The sequence below is a fragment of the Chelonoidis abingdonii genome, chromosome 2 (assembly GCF_003597395.2).
Source record: "Chelonoidis abingdonii isolate Lonesome George chromosome 2, CheloAbing_2.0, whole genome shotgun sequence".
In the NCBI taxonomy this organism is placed as follows: Eukaryota; Metazoa; Chordata; order Testudines; family Testudinidae; genus Chelonoidis; species Chelonoidis abingdonii.
In genome coordinates this window covers 129,106,351-129,125,599 of record NC_133770.1, presented here as the reverse complement: position 1 = coordinate 129,125,599, position 19,249 = coordinate 129,106,351, and the positions used below count along the sequence as shown (strand labels likewise).

The following is a 19,249-nucleotide window of genomic DNA, read 5'->3' as shown; positions in this document are numbered from 1 at the left end:
CGCTACTCCTCTCGTCGGGGTGGAGTACAGAAACCAATTTGAAGAGCCCTTTATATCAATATAAAGGGCCTCGTTGTGTGGACGGGTGCAGGGTTAAATTGGTTTAACGCTGCTAAATTCAGTTTAAACGTGTAGTGTAGACCAGGCCTTAATGACCGGCAACGACACTTTGGAAGGGCCTTCTGGTGCGAGACTGTCCACCACTGGATCCTCTGACTTGATGACTTCCTCTGCCTGTAGGCCCATGTTATGGGCAATGCAGCGGAGCAGGTCCTGGTGTGCCCTATGGTCAACCTGAAGCTGAAGCTCGTTCCACTGCCTCATCAGGTGAAGATGATGAGGAAGCCAGTGGAGGTACAGGGTCATCGTGGTCCACTATGTTGCTCCTGGGTAGCATTGGTGTCCAGTGGTTCGGCACGGTCAGATGTGACCTGGGCTATGGGTGGGTCTGGAGCCGGTTCCGTTGCCCCCTCCGTAGTATGAGGGGGCAAGCTGGATAGGGTCGCTTTTGTAGTACGAGGCGCGGGTCTATCCACCAGTGACCGTGCAGGATGATGCCCCGATGTCATGGACCTAGAAATCCTGGAAGGGGTACCCTGGACCTGATGGCAAGCCCAGGGGGTCCAGAAGGGCCACTTTGCAGCGGATGACTACTGTGGCTGGCAGGTCAACTGTGCGTGTTTCTGGAGCTTATCCAACCTGTGCCTACTGCGCCACAAGTAGCAGGAGTCAGCCTGAGAGACCGAGGATCCCGAGGGAGATGACCACGGCGGTGCCAACGATCCTTGAGCCGGCGGTCAGTCCCCAGAAGAGGAATTCAGGGATCGGAACTGCAACTATTGTGTAGAGGATCGGTGCCGGCTGTCCCGTGACTTAGATCCATGCCAGGAGTCTGGTGTCGGAGAACTGCTCCTGTGTTCCAGTGCCGTCCCCTTGGTGCTGGAGACAGATCGTCGCACTCCCTGCGCCAGGCGATCTTGTACCAAGGCTGGTGCCAGGGAGTGTTGTGATGATGTAGGCTGGGAACGGTGCCTGTCAGGCAATGAAGAGGGCCTCATCATCACAAACTTGCCTCTAGATGGCACCCATCTGGGCAGTGCCAGAGGTTTCTCTCTAACAGCAAGTGGCTGAGGCGCAGTATTTTCTATAAATTCCTTTGCAGCCTCCAAAGTGTCTGGGGTGGAGTGAGGTTCCAACTCCTCCACCAAAGAATGCCCCGCTGGAGAGTCATTGAGTGCCAGGCTCAATGGTGCCAACTGGAGCATCAGAGTTGAAGGCACAAGTTCATGCTGCTTGGAATTTGAGTTCTTCCTGTGAGGCAGCAAAGTCTCCCAGGATGGTCTTGCTCTCTGAGGACAGTGCCCTCTGTCTGCCTTCTTCCGGTGCGTGAGGGGCACCAGGGATGTTGACTGGTGCTGGGGATCTGTGGTACCGAGGGTCTCTAGAACCAGAGTCCTTCCTCGGTACCGATTCGCGGACCAAGACCAGAGCACTCCGCATCAAGCTCAGGCCCGGGACTTGGCAGTCAGGTGCCTCTGGACGGAGTGCGGCTTCCATTAATAGCTGCATGAAACAGAAGTTGTGTTTCTTCCTAATCCTAGGCTTGAAAGCCTTACAAATCTTACAATGCTCAGACTGATGTGCCTCCCCTAGACACTTCAGGCACAAGTCGTGAGGGTTGCTATTGGGCATAGGCTTCTTGAATACACCGCGAGATTTAAAACCTGGGGCTTGAGGCATGCCCCGAAGCCCAAGGCGGGGTGAAGGGAGAACGTCCACTCACCAAGTCTACCCTAACTACAGATAACAATAAACTAACTATAAAACAAAAAACTGAGTAGGACTAAGTAACAGCTAAGGGAACACTTGCAGGCAAGCAAAACGCAGTTCCAACGCCGCCACAGACAGTAAGAAGGAAAAGAAGGGGGGTTGGGATGGCAGGGTCATATACTGAGTGCCATGAGGACGCCATTTCCAGGGGGCTCCCTAGCCAACCCGACAGGAGCTGGTGAGGGGAAAAGTTTCCAATGACCATGCACATGGCACACGCACACCTGATTGGAATTGACACGACTAATCACTCGAAGAAGAATTTGAACGAACTCTGCACATAGACAGCCTATATAACCTTTTAAATTGATTCCAGAAGGAATTTTACATGTCAGTAGCCTCACTATCTCTGCCATGAAACTGACCTAAGAACTTTATTCATATCTGTATGTATAATGATCTTTAACCATAGCAACTCTCTTTTCTTTTCTTTTCTATTAAGCATGTATTTGGGAAAGATCTGAAATACTCATTGATCTGGTGGGTAATGTGCCTGATCTCTCAGGATTGATAGAAATGTACATATGGTGAATGAGATTTTTTAGTAATCCTCCCTATACTGGAGTTGGATGTCTGGTTGGGAGCCAAAAGCTGGATTGCTTACAAGGAACTGTATTTTGGCTTCTTGGTAACCAGTAAGGTATTACAGAAGTTATTTGGTTACTGGTTTGGTGAAATGTAATTATAGAATAAACTATCAGTTTTGCAGATCACCTGCCCTGTTATTCGCAGTTTTCCACTGATTGAGCATTCTCAGTGTATCCCCTCCAGCAACCATGGTCACAACATACATTTAATCAGATTCTTAATTTTTACATTTTTATTATGTTAAAATGGTTAATGGCATTTCTTATTTATTAATTTTTTACTTGCGGTTTTGTATCAAGCTTCATTTAGATGGAAATTGCAATTCAATTAAAATGCGCAGGAGCAGCATATTAAGTATGTTTTGCATTTCAAATTGCTTTGTTAAACACATTTCTTATGTATCCAGAACATTTAAGGTAGTGTTAGCTTAATAAATCAGTTTGCTTCAGTTAACAAAAGGAAAAGTAGTTAGTGAATTGAAGTGATTGTTTCTGGTCGCAATATCCTTCAAGCATGCCTATCTAGTAGATTTCATCCTCTAACCTGATTATAATCTTAGGCCACGTCTACCCTAGTGAGTTTATAGTGGCATAGCTGTATTGATACAGCTGCGCCACTGTAAGAGCACTCATGTAGCTCCTCTATGCCGACAGGAGAGAGCTCTCCCATCGACAAAAAAAAACATCTCAATGAGAGGTGGTAGCTATGTCAGTGGGAGAAACTCTCCCAGAGATATAGCACTGTGCACACAACTTATGCCAGTGTAATTTAGGTCACTCACAGGGGTATTTTTTTCACACCTCTGAGCAACATAAGTTTTGCCAGCATAAGTGGTAGTACAGACGTGGCCCTAGATTGGAGGTGGAAGACAAGCTTTCCTGCTTTTCAACTCCTAATTGGTTTCTCAACTTCGAATTAACTAGTCCAAAGGAAGAAAATATTTCTGCCTGCATGTTCACAAGAGGCTACTGCTATCAAAAGCTGGTTTAGCAATTCAATGAATGCCACTTCCAGCTGTTTACAAACAACTTCCACCAGTTCACTAGTTTGACTCTCTTGAAAACTCAGCCAGCAAACATGAACAGTTGAGGTTAGTCCTGCTTTGAGGTCTCTTCCAATCCTAATCTTCTATGATTCTACAAGCTTGAACGGTTCACCTCCAGCCATGAAATGTGTTATGGTTGGCATGATTGATGGATGATTATATCACAGCAGCTCTCTTTAGCTCAGTCATTTGAGCATTGGCCTGCTAAACCCAGGGTTGTGAGTTCAATCCTTGAGGGGGCAACTTAGGGATCCAAGGCACAAATCTGTCTGGGGATTGGTCCCCCTTTGAGCAGGGGGTTGGACTAGATGACCTCCTGAAGTCCCTTCCAAACCTGATATTCTACACTGGTACTCTGTATGGAGCTGAAGGAGCTGGGCAGGAAGTTCCACATCTAACAGCTCTCAAGCTCCTGCTCTTCCCCCTTTGCCCATCTCCTGCTATGTTATGAGGATTACCCAGCCAGAGGAGAAAAGCTGGTTGCAGAGCCCCCAGCTCCTACTTGCAGCAGCTCCAACCAATGAGCCAGCTGTTTTTCACATGGTGAACAGCCTGAGAAATGGGGCTTATCATTCAGTTCCTGTTGCAACTTCAGCTAAACTGCTAGCTCTGCTACACAGTCGAAGTCAAAGGGCCAAAACAAGGGATCCAGAGTGGGATTCTGAGCAGTGAACCCTGGACAGTGCCCATTGCTCCTAAAAGGAGTTCAAGCAGCCAGTGGACACTGCCCAAAGAAACTCTGCTCAGTGTGACAATGGATCGAAAATAGGGCCAAACATTGCAGAACACTCCCAACCCCTCCATGAAGTTTCCTTCGGCTCGTTGATGGCCATATTGGACAGTGCCAGGAAATTGAGAACAAGAAGGTCTCAAGACTTTATGGAGTCATGGATGGTGTGTACACATACAAGAAGGTGAGGGAAAGAAAATTCAGAAAGAATCTCAGCGGAAGATTCTAGAGAAGCCAGAAGAGAAGTTGCAGTTTAACACTCTCTTCAAAAGTGTGTGCCAGTGTAATGTCCAGTGACGCTAACTTACTCATTTTCCCCTTTCCTTGTTCTATTTCACTTAATGTGAAATAAATAAAAGGAAATAAACTTTAAGATTATACTTTGCTTCCTTACTTTTGAATCCATTAGGGTCTGTTACTACAAGTGTTTGATATGCAAACCTTTGTTCACTGACATTGTGATACAAGTCTTGTAACAATTATGCCACTATAACATTTGGGGGATCACCCAGACTAACAGGGGTTCTGTTACTACCTCCCTTCTAACATTGGATGTCTTAATGCTGAGCTGCTGTGGTTCAACATTCTGACACCAGTAGCCAGACTACAAGCATAACGATCCCATCCTGGCTTCCACCAGCATATTTACTTCTTGCAGGGTGACCTCAACAATCCCTTATGGTCCCCAGTCCGCCCCACCTCCCCGCCCCGCCTCAAAAAAAAAAAAAAAACTGTCTCCAAGTTCTTAACTACCAGATACTTGTACTTTTCCCCTTTGGTTTGTCATCCTCAAAGGTATGAAACCTGCCCTCAACTATCAGTTCACTTTGATGCACACACACACTCCACACAGTTTGCACAACAGAGACCAGCTTGAGCTAAAAATAAACAAAAAGTTTATTTAATAGAAAAATCATAGAATCGAAGATGAAATAGTAAGGAAAAGCAAATACATACAAGTTATACAGAAAATAAAAAACATGCAATCTCAGGCTTTACATATTACTGAAGTCCTGTCTGAACAGTTCCCCAGTGTGCCCTCTGACCTATACCTTGGCTACACTTGGAGGCCTGCAGTGCTGGGAGTTACAGCTGTCTTCGTACAGCTGTGTAGGGAAAGCGCTGGAGTGTGGCCACACTGACAGCTACCAGCGCTGCAGTGTGGCCATATTTGCAGCATTTGCAGCACGGTTGGGAGTGGTGCATTATGGGCAGCTATCCCACAGAGCACCTTGTCCCATTGTGGTGTCGTGGGTTGTGGGAAGGGGACGGAAGGGTGCAGGTCATTCTGCTTCCTGTCCCAAAGCCCCGTGATGCATCGCTTTACATCCCAGCAGTCCCTGTTTTTCCGTCCACATTTGGCGCCATTGTGACTCTCCCGACGGTTCCTGTGCAGCACGATTTCTGTGGGAAATGGAGCCCAAACTGCTGAGGAGTATGCTGACGAGTCTTGCCAGCACATCACGTTTGGCAGTTGAGCTATTCCTTAAGCTCCAAAGTGATGAGGAGTCCGACAATGATTGCGAGTCGCCTGACGTGTACGGACACAACATTGCTTGTGGCTTTCATGGAAATGCTCAGCACCGTGGAACGCGCTTTTGGGCTTGGGAAAACAAGCACTGAGTGGTGGGATCACATCGTCATGGAAGTCTGGGATGACGAGCAGTGGCTGCAGAACTTTCAGATGAGAAAAGCCACTTTCATGGGACTGTGTGCTGAGCTCGCCCCCACCCTGCGGCGCAAGGACACGAGATTGAGAGCTGCCCTGCCGGTGGAGAAGTGGGTGGCTATTGCAATCTGGAAGCTGGCAACTCCAGACAGCTACCGATCGGTCGGGAACCAGTTTGGAGTGGGAAAGTCGACCGTTGGAGTCGTTTTGATGCAAGTTTGCAGGGCCATTAATCGCATCCTGCTAAGAAGAACCGTGACTCTGGGGAACGTGCAGGACATTGTGGATGGCTTTGCACAAATGGGTTTCCCTAACTGTGGAGGGGCGATAGATGGGACGCATATTCCTATTCTGGCACCACCCCACCTAGCATCCGAGTACATTAATCGGAAGGGGTATTTCTCTATGGTTCTCCAGGCGCTTGTGGATCACCGTGGGCGTTTCATTGACATTAACACAGGCTGGCCTGGAAAGGTGCATGATGCACGCATCTTTCGGAACACTGGCCTGTTCAGGAAGCTGCAGGCAGGGACTTTTTTCCCAGACCGGAAGAAGATCACAGTAGGGGACGTTGAAATGCCCATTGTGATCCTTGGAGACCCCGCTTACCCGTTAATGCCTTGGCTCATGAAACCGTATACAGGGAAGCTTGACAGGAGCAAGGACCGGTTCAACTACAGGCTGAGCCGGTGCCGAATGACTGTGGAGTGTGCTTTTGGCCGTTTAAAAGGGCGCTGGCGATCTCTGTATGGGAAGCTAGACTTGGGGAAAGCAGCATCCCTGCGGTTATATCCACGTGCTGTACCTCCATAATATTTGTGAAGGGAAGGGTGAAACATTCAGTCAGGCATGGACCTCTGAGGTTCAACGCCTGGAGGCTGAATTTGCACAGCCAGAGAGCAGGGCTACTAGAGAGGCCCAGCACAGGGCTTCAAGGATCAGGGATGCCTTGAGGGAGGAATTTGAGGCTGAAAAACAACAGTAATGTTTGGTGCCTTGCACGGGAGTGAAGTGCAGTGGTTACAATGTTAGTAGGAATCTGTTTTTCCTAAGCTGATTTGCAGTGCCTGTTTCTTTCCTGGGCTAAGGTATCTTTGACTTTCTGCAATAATAAAGACTGTTTTCAAAGCCAAGAATTCATTTATTGAAAAGAAAATAACTTTATTGACAGACACACAACATTTTGGGAACCTAAAAGGGCAGGGGGTGTGGTGGGGAACTGTACAGTCACAGGTTTGAATATGTCCTGTCTGGAGTGCTGTGCAATGACTGCTGCACTTCAGGATGCCTATACTGCATGGTGATGGGGGTTGAGTGCAGAGGGTAAGGGTCGTAGTTCTCAGGGCTGGTTGGTGAACGTACAGGTGTTGGAGGCAGCTGGTGGAGGTAAGAACCTGGATGCTGGGGAAGGGGGTTTGAGCTGACATTGGGGCACAAGGGAAAGAGCTTTGGGACGGGGGGGGGGGCGGCGGCGGTAGTGCTCTGCCTGCATGGCTACGAGCGCCTGGATAGAGTCCGCTTGGCGCGCCAGGATGCTTATCAGCTGCTTTGTGCTTTTCTTCCTGGCTGCTGCGTTTCTCTGGCGGATCCTGCTTTCCCTTTCCCTCCAGTCCTGCAGTTTTTTATTCTCTCTGCAGAGTGATCCATAACTGCTTTGCAGCAGGTCGTCTGTCTTTGCTTTTTCGCGGCTTCTTCCGCAGGTTTTGGAGTCTTTGAGCTGCTGTTAACATGGGCAGCTGAGAACTCAAGGTCGCTTGTGGAAAGGAAAAAAAGGCAACAGTTAACAGAGGCAGCATTGTTTTATATCTCAGACAGTTATTCCCACACAGTGAAGGAGTTTACAGTCTTCACTTTAGCATAATTTTCCCATACCAAAAGAGAGTGCACATAACCCACAGGAGCCCCGAAATGGTGAGTAAGGGGGACTGATTGCTTCAGGGCTGTGCAGGGGTTTCTGTGCATTGGGAAAGCAAACAGCTGCTGCAGGGGGCACCTACACTGTGAACACTCTCCCAACATTTTCCACAGGAGTTAATCCTGGAAGATATCTCGCTGCTGCGTGGGTCACCTGGGAAGAGCGGGAGGGTCTTCTACAGCAATGCGGATTCCGCCCTGGCCCCTATGCAGCTTGCCTGTGTGCAGCAATGGTCCCCCCCACCCCTCGCGGCACAGTGGCGTGGACGCGTTAGCCTGACTGGGACAAGGACCACAGTGGCTCTCCCTATAAACTTGCAAGCAAGCGCATTGCCCCGCTCTGGCTGAAACTTTTGAAGAGATTACCGAGGCCGATTACGCGCGATGTGATAGACCACATCAATGGGCTATTCCACATCTAGGCATGCATGCATGCAGCCCTAACCCTCCTCTCTCTCCGAAACATTTCCATCCTGAAAAATAAAAGCCGCTTACGGGAACCCGCTCCTCTGCTTGTCCTTCACCAAGTACCGCTGCTGCGACTGGCTACCTTCCTCCTGGCTTGAGAAGAGCTCCTGGCTGCATGCCTCCTGGGACTCTGGCGTGTCTCCCCCCACCCCAGTACCCTCACTCTCGGTTTCCTCCTCCTCCGCCTCCACCTCCCTCCCCACTCTGAAGTGTCCATCGTGGTCCTCAGATTGGCAGCGGGGTCACCCCCAAGTATCGCGTCCAGCTCTTTGTAAAAAAGGCAGGTCTTGGGGGCAGCACCAGAGCAGCAATTTCCTTCATGGGCTTTGCAATAGGCACTCCGCAGCTCTTTCACTTTAATCCTGCACTGCACCGTGTCCCAGTCATGGCCCCTTTCCAGCATGGCCCTTGATATCTGCCCATAGGTATCGTAATTCCTACGGCTGGGGCACAGCTTGGACTGCACAGCTTCCTCCCTCCTAACACTGATGAGGTCCAGCAACTCGCCATTGCTCCATGCTGGGGCTCGTTTGGCACGTGGAGGCATGGTCACGCAGAAAGATTCACCGATTGCACTCCACACCTGGCTGAGCAAACAGGAAGGGGATTTTTAAAATTCCTGGGGGCATTTAAAGGGTGGGTCACCTGAGGCCAAGGCAGCAGAGTTTGAACTGATGAGCAGAGTGGCTGAGCAGACATTCTGGGATACCTCCAAATACCTCTGGAGGCCAACAACAGCGCTTTTGGTGGCCACACTGGCGGAGCAGCGCTGCAGTCTTTATTCCCCAGGCAGAGATGGAGTACATGCAGTGCTGTAGCCAGGGAGATACAGCACTGTATGTGCCTTGCAAGTGTGGACGGTGAGTGAGTTGCAGCGCTTAAAGCCACCACCAATGCTGCAACTCTCCAGTGTAGCCAAGGCCCTAGAGGGGATCAGTGGTGCAATCCTGATATTTGACATGCAGGTATTGAACCCTTGCCAGTGTAGCCAAGCATGTATGGAGCGTGCAAGGTCACATTGTGAGGAGGATGCTGTTTTTCTCTATAAGATGGCATCCTCTGTGCAGCTATGGTATGCCATTCCCCTCCAGCACAGGAGGCGATCCAGTACTCCATGGACAGTACCTAGCTTAGATGTTGGTGCTCAGTTTCTGGATAGCCTTCACATCAAATCCCCTCCCTTTTAACAGGGTTTGAAGGAGTTTTTTTCCTTTCCCGCACACTATGGAAATTCATGGTTACACAGAGCTGGGCAGGTTTCCCAGGCTGAGGGGTGCTTTTCAGTTTCAAGTTGTTCCAATGTTTTCCAATTAACTTTAATGGCTTAACATTGTCTCTTTCAGGCTGCCCAATGCTAGGTGCTTGGAGCCCGTTTTGTGTAAACACTTGGTCTGGAAGGTGCCCTCCCTGCCTGCCTGCCTCACTATACTGCTTTGAGATGATACTGTAGTTTCACTATAGTTACAATTTTCTCCACATTATTTATATATACACACATACACACACCCACCCTGTATACATATCTCGTAATGACCATCAAGTTTAGCACATTACAAGTTTCACAAATAAACTTAACTCAACATATTTTAATACACAATTTTGTCTACAACCAATTGGTTTGACTGCTAATTTTTAGGGGTTGAGACCCCCTGTTTTCCCCCTGGGGTGTCTGGACCCTGACTGTCAAAGCCAGGGTCTCCTTCTCACTGCAAAACAGGCAAGTGTCGGAAGACTCCATGAACCACGTCAGCCTCGCACTCGTGCTCATGGCTCCATAGAGAGCCATAGGACTACAGTGAAGTACAGACTGGCCCTCTGCCCTCCGCTTGGTATGGAGTACAAACGCACAGAGCTGTTCCTGGAGCATGGTGCAGTGAAAGACCAGCTGGATGTCATTTCAGCTTGCTCAAGTGGTGCATCAGAGGCATTCAGTGGAGTGAATGAGGGGCTCCTAGGGCAACACCTAATGACAAGTTCTGGAGCACCAAAAGCGAGGGATGGGCGGGGAATGACCTATTCAAGATAAGCGAACGAGGTAGGGGTCAAGGCTCTCTCATCTCCTGGAACATGATAGGGTACAGAAGTGACAGGTAACCCAATGCACTGGCCAAGTGCCACAAGGTTCACCCAGTCCCTCCAACCGTAGTCCTAGTCTCCGATTCTGGTGACGCTAGCCAGAACCACCTTTCAGTGCACCAAAAGGGACTCTACTACCTGCACGCCAAAGTGTGTGTTTTGTAATGGGGGTCTGTGAGGAGATCTTCCCTGTCAGTGGCCACTACAGACCTAGTCACTGAAAATAGTTTCCAGGTTCTGAGAAAAGACTAGCAACTCTGAAGTCTCAAGAGAGACCTCTCGAGGGCAGATTAAAGAGCTGGGAGTGACATTGGAGCCCGCAGAGGAAGGCAGGTGCCCTAAAAATCTCTGAAGGGCCTGAAAGCAGAAAGTGTGGACCTGGCTCCAGCTCTAGATCACGGCCTGCCCATCGTCCCCTACAGGGAGGCTCAAGACACCCACAGATCTCCCATGGTTCCCCAGACAGAACTCCAGGATCTTACTCTGGAGTTGGCTAGAGTTCCCAGGGCAGGCTGTCAGTGTTGAACTGGTATTAGTGCACGGACAGGACAAGCTGGTTGATAACCAGCACCCTTCAACAAAGGGAAAGGTACTGGAGTAGCCCCATCCATTTCTGCAGACAGTCAGACAATTTTCCACAGTGGGAAGGGTTTAGCGGCAGAAAAGCGAACATCAAGAGAGCGGCAGAGGAAATGGAGGAAGGGCTCAGTGAAACTGGCATACAGTTGGTCACATAGAAGGCAGCCTGAATACACTTCTTGACTGAAGTTGTCAGGCTCAGTCAGGGTACAGTTGAGCTTGACCAAACACTCCTCCGAAGTATAGATCACCTGTAGGAATCTGAACACCAGCAGAATGTCCATGAGATACCCTGATTCCCCCATGTCAAACACCCTCTTCTGACCAAAGGAGCGGCGGGCAAGTGACAGACCATCCATACACACCACATGAAGGTGGTCCTGGACTAGACAGAGATTACTGAAGATGATGTGTCCCAGGACAGCATAGGTCTGCTTGGAGTGGATCTTGTCCACCCATATGGACTTCAGCCATAGCGACACAGCCTTCAATGTGATCTTGCAATCTGTGCTGAGTAGCAATATCAAATGCTAAATCATCAGGTCATCAAGGTCCCCTTCTTTGGCAGCAAGGTGAACAGGACAGGTCCAAGACAACATATCCCAGCACATGTAGCAGAACTCCACCCTTAGCCTACCAATACCCAGAGATTTATTGGTGGGCATCAGACAATGAGTTTCCAAAAACTTGGCCAGAGTGAGAGAAAGCTCCAGCCAGCCCTGTCACCTACATTGACCACAGGGATTTTAACCCACAGGACTCTGTAAGCATCAGCACCAGTCAGATGTGGGGAGAAGCAGTTAGCATGGAAAGTGCTCAACTTTTCACGCATCACTACTTGTTAACCCCTGCCATAAGATGAGATTTTTGGCACTGCTCTTCCTCTCCAGGGTACAGAAAAAGTGGGAATCAGAATCCATCTCCTGAAGGAGATAGATTCGCAACTGAACAAAAGTACCTTTGGCCCATGGTAATTTAGAGCCCAGAACCCACCTCGCTTCTCCCAAAACACTCTGTAGATGGATGGATCTCCAGGGCAAACAGACAGGTGGCCCTTCAGCGTCAAAACCTCCCGTTCCAAATGCTCTATCACAAAACCCCTCCTCCAATTGGCTCCCGGGGTGTAGTCGTAGCAGAAGAGCCAGGCACCTATCTTCCTCCCATCCCACCACCTCTGCATCTAGGGAAAGATGTGCCTTTGCCCCCACAAGACCAGCCAGAATTCCCAGAAGGATGCCATGAAAACCATGGCTTCCAGCATGCTGTTGTTGAAATGCCAGTTGGCTGGTCTTGGCTGCTCAGGAGTTAGAGATTATCACAGCCACCAGGTGGTGGTCCAAGAAGAGGGCCGTGCTGATGCTGGAGAAGTGGGCCCACAAGATGTTAAAACAGGAGATGTAGAAGTGATCCTGCTGCAAATGGCATGATAGAGTCTCCTCCACCCAGTGAAATTGGTAGAGTTGTCTGGGTGGCTGGATCAGAAAGTAATGGTCAATGATCTTTATGAGAATATCCACAGTGGTCTGGCACTTCTATCTCCCAACATTGTCGAGCACGTTCACGATGGAGTTAGAAGCAACAAAGTTCTGTGGCACCTTATAGACTCACAGACATATTGGAGCATAAGCTTTCGTGAGTGAAATTCTGTCCCTTTTTACAGATCCAGACTAACACAGGTACCCCTCTGATACTTGACAGGATAGAGTTAAATTTCCCACCTAGGACCAGACACTTGCAAGAATCGAGATGCTGAGGAAAGTGGATGCCTACAGATAAAAATCACATCTGGTTCAGGCCCAGTACCAGAGTAAATGAGGCTGAGCCCCTCCCACTCAGGCACAGAGATGCGGCAGGTGACCTAGCACGTCAGGAACCCACAGCTGTCTAGGGACAACAAGGTTGTCAGGCCACCTGAAAACTCAATGAGTGGCTAAAGTACAGCCTGTCCCCTCATCTCCAGCCACCATCTGGCTTCAGTAGCTGGACTGGCATCAGTCTCCTGAGGAATGTCATAGCATCACAGGGTACCCCAGACTCAAAGGTCTCGAATGACTGGCACCCGCAAAGACTCAGGGTATGCCATCAAATGGCCATTTTTTGTTAAGGACGGGGCAGAAACAAACAGATCAGCATTTTAGCAAACAGCAGCATAGAACCTCTTTCACCATCAGACTCCTTGACTCCAACTTCACAGCAGGAATTATCTTTACCTAGGGATAACCCTCAGGAAAATACGTTTTAAAGGGTGACTGAACTAAAAAGAGCAATGGGCAAAACTCCCCAAGGTATCTCTCCCTGTCCATGTCTCTCCTTTTCACCTAGGATGACAAAATAAACAGCTGTTGGACTTTGGAAGCAGACCTTCCCCTGACAATTTGGTCAGCAGTGTTACTGAGAAAACAGGGTAAGAGACTTCACCTTCAACCAAGTCTAGTTTGTTAAGTTAGTACTAGGAAGTGTTCTCTTTATTTCTCTTGTAGCCATTTCTGAATTTAATGCCTTATACTTGCACTAACTTAAAACCTAACTTCTTGTAGTTAAATAAACTTGTTTTATTCTTTAATTAAAAATAACCCAGTGTTGTGAGTTGTCTGGGAACTTCATTTAAAAGTAGCAGACTGTTGTATATTGATTCCTTAGAGTTGCAACAGACTAAGGTTCCAGGAGAGGGTTGGACAGTGCAGAATACACATTTTTGGGGGAAATCTGTGACTGGGTTGGTGTCATCCCGCAAGTGGTAACCAAGGCTGGTGGAAGCGAGAGTGTGACTGATGTGTGGCTGGCAGGTTGCAGCTCTACAGAGACACTCAGGGTGTTACCTACAAGGCTGGGAGCTACAGCAGCAAAGAATTGTGCAAGGGTGACATAGCCCCTCATTGGTCTGGACTGCACCCTGGAGTTCCATAAAGGGGAAAGGTCAGGAATGAGATTGGGGTCCACAGTGGCCATACTGCTGAGGGCAGCACCATCAATCACAGGAATTAGAGGGACAGAGTCAGGGGGCTCCTCCACAGCACCAGGCATGGGCACCACAATGGACTCAGTGCCTGTTGCCTTGGTAATAGGTGTTATGGTTACTGGGTTAGGACCTATGAGCTCCAGCAGCACCCTCAGAGCTGGTGGAAAGGACAAAAGTGTGGAGGGGGAGTCACAGCTGACAGCAGAGCAGAAGCAGTAGCAACCACTGCAGCAGAATGAGCCTTCCGGGCAGGCTCTTCCCTTTTATTGTGTCACGGTCCTTCTTGATGACTGAAGGGGCTCCATAGGTGGTCACAGTTTTGGCAGCAGAGTCCCTGTCTGTGTTTTCTCCAGCCTTCCTGGTGGAGATGACAACGACACTGGAAAAGGTGCTGGTCGTAGACCTGGGGGTAGATGGCGGAGAGAGTCAAAGTGGAGTGATAATAGTGGCCAGGGATTCTTTCGCAGCACCTCCCTTCCCTCCACAGACAAAGCTGCTGGAGCAGAAGCCTCACCCATGGCTGTTTCCAGGTCCGCCATCAAGTTCATGTGAGGGCCAACAGCCACCAGAGGAGGAGAGGGGAAGAGGCTAACCACTCCTCCCCACTAGCCTGCGTATGCGTAAAGAAGGCACAAACGCAAAGTTAATCAGACAAATGATAGGGAATAGAGCAAACAATATGTGGGGAAATATGATCGACTCAAGCTGCACTGGGAGAGGGAGCATATATAAGCAGATAAGTGCAGTGGATTGGTGTGACGCTCTGTACCTCAGGGGAACATCCAGCACCCACACGTTCATCCTTATAAAATGACTGTGTGGTATCCAATGCAAGTTTGTCACATTGGGTATCTTTGAAAGGATCATGATGCACTGAGCAAGGCTGTTACAGTGATGTTATAGTAAGATTATAATTTCATGTATATAGTTATAAAACAGAAAATATATCCTCATGGTTTAAAGCATGCCCACACAAAAACTCTCCCAGAACAGAGAGGTAGTTCACACCTTGTCAGGACAAACCCAGCCCAGCCTCACAGGAACAATGGACACTGGCTTAGGCAACAACAAACGAATCTGTTAGATCCTCAAGGGAGTCACCCCCTTCCTCTGGGCAGTTTGAGACTGCGAAGAGGTAATGCTCTCCTGACTCTGAAGGGGGATGAGGGCAAAGCCAGGAGGAAAGAAAGCACATGATAAAAGGAGAGACATTTTGCCATGCTCTCTCTCTTTTGCCTACATCTAGAGACACTACCACCATCACCAAGCGATGGAAGCGCTGATCAAAGGAGAGAGCCCGACTGAAAAGTAACCAGCCACCTGTGGTGAGAAGAATCTAAGTTTGTAAGGACACTGAAAGTGTTAAGATCAGCTTAGAATGCACTTTACTTTTATTTCATTTGACCAAATCTGACTTGTTATGCTTTAACTTATAATAATTTAATATCTATCTTCGTAGTTAATAATTTTGTTTGTTCATTCTAACTGAAGCAGTGTGTATGGTTTGAAGTATGTCAGAGACTCCATTTGAGATAACAAGCCTGGTACATATCAATTTTTTTGTTAAATTGACAAACTTATATAAGCTTGCAGCATCCAGCGGGCATTACTGGACACTGCAAGATGGAGGTTCCTAGGGTTGTGTCTGGGACCAAAGATACTGGCTAGCATCATTTGCTTGCAAGTAGCTGGGAGCAGCTTATATGCCAGAGGCTATGTGTGAACAGTCCAGGAGTGGGGGTTCTCACAGCAGAGCAAGGTAAGGCTGGCTCCCAGAGTCAAGGATTGGAGCGACCTAGCAGATCACTGGTCCAGACAACACCAGAGGGGAACATCACAATGGCGAAGGGAGAAACAAGCACAGGCATGCACAAATACACAGGACAAGTGGGCTAGGAATGGCAGTCAGCAACAAACAGTGAGAGAGAGAAAATCACAAGAGGCACCACACAAGATGGGCAGGAGCAGCGAACCACAAGGGTGTGTGGGAGGACCCATATGAGATGGGCACATGGGAGCACTGAACCACAAAGAGGCAGGGGACCCATGGAAGCTGCAAACTGCAAAGGTGGGGGGACCCACATGAGACAGATGGGCAGGAGCAGAGAGCTGCAAAGGGGACAGATCTGCCTGAGACAGACAGGTGAGAGCAGCAAATCACAAGGTTGGGAAGGTGGACCAATGCAAAATGGGTGAGAACAGTGAAATACAAAGTGCGGGGCATGGGCTGGTGGTCAGGCAGCCCAGTGCAGGCTGAGGGAAGAAAGGAGTGGAAAGTTCACGGGGAAGCACATGTACCCACATGCAAGGATGCAGGAAGTTATGCTGCTATAGCCTCAGGCAGCTGGAGGCATGCAGTCAGTGAGCAGAAACAGTTGAGGAGTGGACGGGGTGGAGAGAACACTCCCACTACTTCCTCTCCGTCCCAGCAACAGCTAAGCAGAAGCCATGCAACAACACCATCAGCCTCCTCCTCTACGACCAGCAGGAACAGGACATCCCACCCACAGAGCCGGAAGAAGGTAGAGAATGAGGCCAGACAGAGAAAGTAAGAAAGAAAAGGTTGGTTAAGACATCTGAATCCACCCTAAATTGAAATTTGTCCTTGTCAGTGCCTCACAGTTTCTATGTAATACTGAGAAAGCGACTTAAACCAAAAACTTTTCCACAGGTGGCATCATCTGATGACTGTTTAATTTGGGACATATTGTGGCCTCATTTGCAGAAGGACTGAGCCTCATATCTACCACGTAAGTACCTGTGAGCTGTATTTTGGACATATAAAAAGCTATTAAAAAAACCCTAAATACTATCAAAAAAGTCAGGCTCAAGGCATGTCAGCTTGTGCATCCAAAATCAGTGAACACTTTATGATCTTGGCAAAGACTCATCTTTAAATTAGGAAAAACACCTAGAGCTCCTTGAAAGTTTTTTGTCAAAATGCTTTTCTGCCAGAAAATGTCCTTTTGTCAAAACCAAAGTTTTCTTTGAGAAAAATTTCAGTTTTCCATTGAGAAAATAGAAATGATGGCTCCATAGGTGCCTGCCTGAACTACTGCTGTTAATTTCACTTTCTTCCAGTGAAACTGACAAAAGATTTCCAGGAGGGCTAGCTCTGGGAGAAAGAGAGAGGGGCAGAACACCAGGGCATTCGGCCTTGCCTCCCCACCTCCTCTCCAACTTTGAAGTGCTTTGCCTGTTCAGCAGCCCAGTGGAAGGCTCTTGTCAATTTAACAAGTGAAAGTGGCAACAGCCTGGAGGGAGAAGAGGCAGCCAGAAAATTCTGGTTCCACTCGCCCTAATCAAAATTTTGCTTTAAATCCCATTTCATAAAATAGTTCACATTTTCAGCAGTATTTAAATGCATTTTTTTTTAAATGCAACATTTTTCACAGAAAGGATTCCCTTTTTCAGTCAGCTTTAAAAATAGCAGCTTATCTGACAGGGATATTGTAAAGATTAGTTTACTAATGTTTGTGAAAACTCAGATATTAGTAACGAATGCTTTAGGAAAAAAAGGCCATGAGGAAATTTAGTGCAAGAGTCTGACTGGCAGACCATTAATAAAACCTGGAGCCACACACTGAATGACAGGGATAAAAAGAAATAATGAATAGCTAGTCATTCGGTGAGCATCATCCGTCTTATGAACTGAATGAGACTGGGGTCCAGTGGAAAAGACAGTAAGCAGTCATGTTATCGAAAGCTGTATGCTCACAAGGGCACTGAATTAAAGTTGCATAGGCTACCTTAGTTCTGGCATTTACTTACTTCTGAATTCTTGATTTCCCATTTGAAAAACATTATAATACTTGCACTCAGGAGGAATATATAATTTCTTAGGAAATTAAGAATATCTCCTTTTAAAATTCTACTAGGATCAACCAAACAAGTTCATTACTTCCAATGACGATATTTTGTTACCATGTGGTTACAATAACAAAACAAAATCAATATTTTCATGATCTATTAATTTCCACGTCATAATGACCCATCTGCTGCATGGATGGCTCACTCCTTTTTAGTGAAATGCATTACTCAAACACCATATCCTTAAATTAAAAAAAAAAGAAAGAAAAAAAGGCTTAACCAAGAAAAAACTTGCAAACATTCAAATGTCACCGTAGTCTACAGTTTATGAAAGGCAATTCCCCCAACTGTCCTCAAATCGTACAATTCCCCCCCACCCCCAATCCAGAAAAAGGTCACTTTTAATTTGGAAACATTTGTTTCTTGTCATTGTTTTCTTGTCTTGGGAAGTATTTTACATTATCCATGCACTCAGGGAAATTTATGAGCAATGTGGTAGGCATTAAGGTAGCTAGCCCCTCACAAATATGAAAACCAAACAGTGAAGAAATGTATTTATTTCACTGCGTTAAAACTTGCACCTCGAAGTCACTGCTGACAAATGTTGTATAAAAAATTGTTACTTGCACACAACTCCTGTGAATATAAACGTGCACACAAACAAGACTTTTTTTTTGCCTGTTAAAAAAAGATTTGTTGAATTATGTTCGTTTTCAGATTTCCCTCTTAGTCTATTTATCAAGCAGTTCACGTAAACTAGAGGTTTCTAACAAGTCTTTCCTCTGGGGCTCGCACTGGGGCCAGCGCAGAGGATTTGCCAAGTGTCCCGGGCCGCGAGGGGCCTGGTGAGCCAGGCGGGGTCCCGCGGGGAAGGCGGCAACACTTTGGGCGGGCAGCCCTGTAGCGGCTCAGTCGGGCCACGCGCCCTGTGACCCCAGCGGGGCCCCGCCAGGCAGCAGCGCGGATCCCAGCCCGGCGCAGCCAGAGGCGCACAACCACTCCGGCGCGGGGCGGGGGACGCCGGCACCCACCTTGGCTTTCTGCAGGGCGCTGAGCCGCATCTGGTGCACGAAGGGGCTCCGCGGCGGCGGCGGGGGTGGGCCGCGCTCTCTGCCAGCCGCCGCGTAGCATCCCCGGCCGCGGCTGCTCAGCCTCATCGCAGGGTCGGGCGCGCACAACGGCCGGGCTGGTCCTGGCGGGGGCGCGGGGGGCGCGGCGCGAGATGCTGCGCAGCCCAGATCCCACCGGCAGCGACAGCAGCAAGAGGATGTACGGCCCGGATCGGACCAACGCAGCGGCTCGCCTGCCCCGCCCTCCCGGGGACCCGCGCATGCGCCTGGACGCCGAGGCGGCGGCCGCTGAGCTCGTCTCTTGGCGTAGGGGAGGCAGCTCGCGACACCCGCCGGGAATCAGGAGGACAGACCCCCCCACGCAACACCCGGACCCAGCTCGCATCAGCCCCCCTACCCCCGGCAACAGCCGGACCCAGCCCCCCTCCATCACCCGGACCCAGTCCGCATCACACACCCCCGTAACACCCGGACCTAGCCCGCATCACCCCCCCTCCCCCTGGAACTCCTA

At 48.8% G+C, this 19,249-nt stretch overlaps 1 protein-coding gene across 3 annotated transcripts in view; it reads right to left on the bottom strand.

Annotated features, from left to right (window-relative positions):
* Positions 1 to 19,249, bottom strand: part of LPCAT1 (lysophosphatidylcholine acyltransferase 1) — a 212,434-nt gene that overhangs the window by 192,031 nt on the left and 1,154 nt on the right. The window contains exon 1 of one of the 3 annotated variants that reach the window (XM_032766721.2): positions 18,700 to 19,001. The exons of 1 other annotated variant lie outside the window; for it this stretch is intronic. In XM_032766721.2, the coding sequence (XP_032622612.1) occupies positions 18,700 to 18,825 (126 nt within the window). In that variant the 5' untranslated portion in view covers positions 18,826 to 19,001. Of the gene's footprint in view, positions 1 to 18,699; positions 19,002 to 19,249 lie in introns of those variants that run through there. One more of the 3 variants, XM_032766722.2, reaches the window with a different exon arrangement.